Raw genomic sequence first — 5421 nt, forward strand, 5'->3', positions numbered from 1 at the left:
CCCCACGGTGGGAAGCGCCTGGAAGTGCTGCCCTTGGGGAGCTCTGTCAAACTGGATTGCAATCCCCTCCTAGAACACATGACAGCCTGTCCTCCTGCCCCTGCCGCTCCGCACCCCCCGGCCTGCCCCCTGCAGCACACCGCCAGCCTGCCCCCCCAGCGCACCCCCTCCCGCTCTGCACCCCCCCAGCCTGCCCCCTGCAGCACACCGCCAGCCGGTCTCCCCAGCACGTCCCTTCCCGCTCTGTACCTCCCGGCCTGCCCCCCAAGCATTCCCCCCAGACTGCCCCCTCCTGCCCCTGCTGCTCTGCACCCCCCGGCCTGCCCTCCAAGCATGTCCCCCAGCCTGCCCCCTCCAGCATGCCCCCTCCTCGCCTGCCTGTCCCCCCAGTCTGCCCCCTCCTGTCCCTGGCAGGTACAGCTCCCCTGCCCATGTTGGAGGGGCACAGGTGTTGGCTCTCCCCCGATGCATCGCTGCAGGCCGGTTTGGCTCCTGACGGCATGTGAGGAGCTGATTTGTCTGGCCAGACCCCAAGCTGGCTGAGTCACCCCGTCTCCCCCCGCCCTCCCCAGGTCCAGCGCCATCTCCGTGGTGAAAATCCTGAGGGTGCTGAGAGTCCTGCGGCCGCTGCGGGCCATTAACAGAGCAAAGGGGCTGAAGGTGAGAGCAAGGCGGGGACAAGGGCCCTCCATAGGGGGTGGACACGGCCCCCCTCAGATCTGCCCCAGGAATCCAGGACCTGCCAGATCATGGGCCATCTGAGCAGGATCCCAGGACTGCACGTCCCAGGGCTCAGGCCACCTGATTTCACTCTTACCCGGGTGTTTTGTTAGGTGTCTGTGGGCAGCTGGGAGGCAACCCATTGGTTTTGTATTAGGTCCCCTGGCTGCATCTGGAACAGCCGCTTCCCCTGCACACCAGTGTGGTGCCGGGTCCCCCGTCCGTGTCTGGGATGGCCGCTTCCCCTGGTGTGGTGCTGGGTCCCCCATCCGTGTCTGGGACGGCCATGTCCCCTGCATACCGGTGTGGTGCTGTGTCCCCCGTCTGTGTCTGGGATGGCCCCTTCCCCTACACAGGGGCACGGCTGATACCCACAGCAGGTCGTGGTGCTGCAGGCCTGGCCCAGCTCTGCATTGGCCTCTCTCTCTCTCTAGCACGTAGTCCAGTGCGTGTTCGTGGCCATCAAGACCATCGGCAACATTGTGATTGTCACCACCCTGCTGCAGTTCATGTTGGCCTGCATCGGGGTGCAGCTCTTCAAGGTGAGAGCCCCTCCCGGCCAGAACCCAGCGCTGGTATCCCCCAACCCTCCCTGTCCTGGGGAGAGCTGGGGTGGAGCTGAGCTCAGGGAAGCTCCAGGAAGTGGCTCCTCTTCGTTTCTTTTAAGAGAGGGGATTCTCCCATGTCAGAAATTCAGAGGGAGGCCGAGGACCATCCCCGGCCATCCCCTTGGGGGTACCAGCACGCTGCAGGCAGAACAGGGCAGTGTATGCATAATCTGTGCCCACGCAAGGCAGCCCCATGGCCCAGTGGGAGTCAGCCAATTTGGGGGTCTCTTGCCAGCTTTGGTGCTGACCAGCCAGGTAGCCTTGGGCCAGTCCCTTCCCCACCTGTGACTCGGTTTCCCCCGCCCGCTCCAGCTCCCCACCGTGTTGCAGGATCACAGGTGTTTCCTCCTGACCACCCGTGGCACTGCAGGCAGGTCTGCGCTTGCGCTGTTGTGCGAATGGATGAGGTTGACGTGACTCTTTGGCTAGAAGTGCTACGGGTTGCTGCAGCAGTGGTCTGGCCTTCGGGCCTTGCAGGGCTCCTAGGGGTTGTCAGTGCTGCTGACTGCGCAGGGAGAGTTGAGGGCTGGCACATCTGGCTGGGCTCTAAGCACCTCTAAGGAAAGGCCCAGCTGGGGTAGGGCCCAGACGCTCACGGCTGGCACTAACCAGCCCCTTTCAGGCTGGAATGGGCCGTGGAAACGCTGCCCCCTGGGTCGGGGCCAAGCCGTGGGGTCATGTCAGGATGTACTGCAGTTGCCAGCAGCTGCCCTTGTCCTTGCTCCCCAGGTCTATCAGTCAGGCCCCCTGCGGTTCACAGTACAATCCCTGATTCTTCTGCTCTCTGCTTAAACCTAGGGGAAGTTTAGCAGCTGTACGGATCCGGCCAAGATGACAGAAGAGGAATGCAGGTAGGCGCCCCCTGTCATCACTGCATGTACCTCGCAGCCAGAGCGCAGGGACCGGGGGGGTGTCATTGCCTGAGGGGGGACTGGTGGGGAAGGCGAGGAACCAGTCCTGGTTTGTTGTCTCTTGTGCTCACAGCCTGTTCCCGGGACCCTGCTGAGCAGAGGAGCCCAGGCGTGGGTCTCTATGCAGAGCAAAGCCTGCAGCACAGGGCAGTTTGCTCTAGGGGGCAGGGAGCCGAGGGGGGTGTTGAATGGCCAGGACCAAGGAGGAGTTGGACTCGTAAGCCAGAGGAAGGCCAGGCCAATGGTTAAGGCACTAGCAGGGTTGCCAGGTGTCCGGGTTTTGACCGGAACACCTGGTCGAAAAGGGACCCTGGTGGCTCTGGTCAGCACCACTGACCAGGCCATTAAAAGTCCGGTCAGCGGCACAGCAGGGATAAGTCAGCCGCGGCTTCTGGAAGCAGGAGCATGTCCCCCCTTTGGCTCCTATGTGTAGGGGCAGCCAGGGGGCTCCGTACGCTGTTCCCGCCCCAAGTGCCAGCTCTGCAGCTCCCATTGGCCAGAAACTACAGCCAATGGGAGCTGCAGGGGGGGTGCCTGCGGACAGGGCAGCATGCAGAGCCACCTGGCCGCACCTCCACGTAGGAGCCAGAGGGAGGACAAGCCACTGCTTCCGGGAGCTGCTTGAGGTAACCGCCGCCCAGAACCTGGACCCCTGACCCCCTCCCACGCCCCAACCCCCTGCCCCAGCCCTGATCGCCCTCACGCCTTTGGCTCGGAGCACCCTCCTGCACGCCAAACCCCTCATCCCCAGCCCCACCCCAGAGTCTGCACCTCCACCCCCAAACCCCCTGCCCCAGCCCGGAGCCCCCTCGTGCACCCTGAACCCCTCATTTCTGGCCCCACTCCAGAACACACACCCCAGCCCAGAGCCCGTACCCCCTCCCACCCCCCAGCCCCCTGTCTCAGCCCGGAACCCCCTCCCATACTCCGAACCCTTCAGCTCCATCCCCCAGCCCGGAGCCCCTCCTACACCTCAAACCCCTCATTTTTGGCCCCACCCCAGAACCCGCATCCCCAGCCGGAGCCCTCACCCCCTCACGCACCCCAACCCCCTGCCCCAGCCTGGTGGAAATGAGGGAATGAGTGAGAGTGGGGAGAGCAAGTGACAGAGGGAGTGAGCAGGGAGCGGGGCCTGGGAGGCAGGCAGGGCTGTTCAGTTTTGTGTGAGTAGAAAGTTGGCAACCCTAAGCCTGGGACTGTCTTGTGTTTTATGGAACGACCTGGGAAAGCTCTTTCAGGCCTTCTTCACTCATCATCAAAAGCAGGAGCAGAAGATGGCAGCCCCCAGGCATGGGTGGTGGGTATAAGAGGCCAGAGGGGGCTAAGCCTCCCCAAACAGACGGCCTGCTGCCTTTGGAGCGCACCGCTGCCAAAAGGGTGGGCACCCTGGCTGTGGTCCTGCCCGCACTCCACTTGAGTTCCCGCTCCCACTCGTCCTCTTCCTGTCCCCAGTCTGCTTGCAGGGGAGCCTTGCAGGAGGGGGTGAAGAGACACACGCATGCACGAGAGGTTAGCGGCCGGAAGCCGGCGGACAGGCAGGGGAACCCCAGGGGAGGGGCTGAAGAGGCGCAGGTGGGGATGAGTGGGGCAGGAGCTGGAGCAGGGGCGGGGCCATAGTCTGGGCACACGCAGCCTCCTCAAATGGAGGAGTCACGTGCCGCCCATATCCCCAGGTGTTATGTCACCTTTGCAGGTCCCCTTTCAGACACGCTAGTGGGTGAAGTACGTGTCTGGGTGTATAGGGGGCTGCCCTGGGGCATGAGTCTCCCTGGCTGTGGAAGGGCAGAGCTCATCCCGGACGGCAGGATTTGCCAGGCATGTGGTGGGATTTGCCGAGCTGCTCCAGCCTGTAGATCCAGGCTGCCACCTGTACTCTGGGGAGAGGCACCAAGGGTGGATCTTGGTGAGGCTGCTGGGCAGGTTGTAGACGGGTTGTAGCCCTGGCATCCACATGTGATCATTCCTCAGCACACCCTGATTGCATGACTGCCGATTCCTGTTATTGTCAGAACTCGCATACTCGGCCATGGTGCTTGTCGCGACCAGCACTGGCCTCTGGCTTCCTGCTGCTGTGAGTTCCCCAGGTTGATTTGGTGAGACAGTAACGTGCTCTGAGCAGCATGGAGTCTTCAGCAGGCGGGCACGTGTGTGTCATGGGCAAGGGGACCGGAGAGTTTCTGGGCCCAGTCCCCCACTCGCTCACCCCTCGTCTGTAAATGCGCCGCTGCCTCCCGTTCCAGAGGCAACTTCATCGTGTACATGGACAGCGGCCCCAAGCAGCAAGAGCTGTACCCGCGCGAGTGGGTGCACAACGACTTCCACTTCGACAACGTCCTCTCAGCCATGATGTCGCTCTTTACCGTCTCCACCTTCGAGGGCTGGCCCCAGTGAGTCCGCCGGGGGGAGCACGCAGCATGGGGGCCGGGCACTGGGTCAGGCTGCACGGAGGGAGATCCCAGCACCCCACTAGCGCTGCTGCCTGGCTGGGGAATCTCCCGAAGATGGAGAGAGGGGTCAGACCCCCCACCCCCGATCAGGGGCACAGAGGTGCCAGTGCAGTCAAAGGGGAAGCAGCTGTCTGGGATGTCCTGACCTCTCTGCCTTAGCTCAGCTGGACTGAGCCGCCCCCCCATGCAGCCTGGTAAACTGCATGCTCTCTACTCGCTACCCCCCAGGCTGCTGTACAAGGCCATTGACACCCACACCGAGGACATGGGCCCCATCTACAACTACTGGGTGGAGATCGCCATCTTCTTCATCATCTACATCATCCTCATCGCCTTCTTCATGATGAACCTCTTCGTCGGCTTTGTCATCGCCACCTTCCAGGAGTAGGGCGAGAGCGAATACAAGAACTGCGAGCTGGACAAGAACCAGGTACTCCCCGTGGAATCCCCCCCATGGAACCTCCCCCACCCTGCAGAGACCTCCCTCTGACCCCCCAGTCTCCTCCCACCCCAGCCCCCATGACCTGGGTAACTCCCGGTTCCAGGGATGCCCAGGCTCTGGGTGCGAGGAGCCAGTTGTACCAGAGCTAGGTGCCAGGGTCTGGACGTGGCTAAGCGTGCGGAATGAGTGCCAGCTGGACGAGAGCCGGGGTGCCCTAGCTGGGTGTGAACTAGGCAAGACCAAGGTGCAGGGGACCCCAGGCAGGAGAGGCCGGGAGCCCAGGCACGAGGGTG

The 5421-nt window shown here is 63.2% G+C and overlaps 1 protein-coding gene across 1 annotated transcript; it reads left to right on the top strand.

The window, feature by feature from the left end:
* The first annotated feature begins 400 nt into the window (after positions 1-400).
* Positions 401-5111, top strand: LOC135980444 (voltage-dependent L-type calcium channel subunit alpha-1S-like). Its single transcript, XM_065580431.1, has 5 exons — positions 401-660; positions 1155-1262; positions 2127-2179; positions 4480-4626; positions 4915-5111. Exons 2-5 carry the CDS (start codon positions 1230-1232, stop codon positions 5072-5074), a joined length of 393 nt encoding a protein of 130 aa, XP_065436503.1. The 5' UTR covers positions 401-660; positions 1155-1229; the 3' UTR covers positions 5075-5111.
* Positions 5112-5421: the final 310 nt, after the last annotated feature.

The sequence above is a fragment of the Chrysemys picta genome, unplaced genomic scaffold, assembly GCF_011386835.1.
Source record: "Chrysemys picta bellii isolate R12L10 unplaced genomic scaffold, ASM1138683v2 scaf3360, whole genome shotgun sequence".
Lineage (NCBI taxonomy): Eukaryota > Metazoa > Chordata > Testudines > Emydidae > Chrysemys > Chrysemys picta.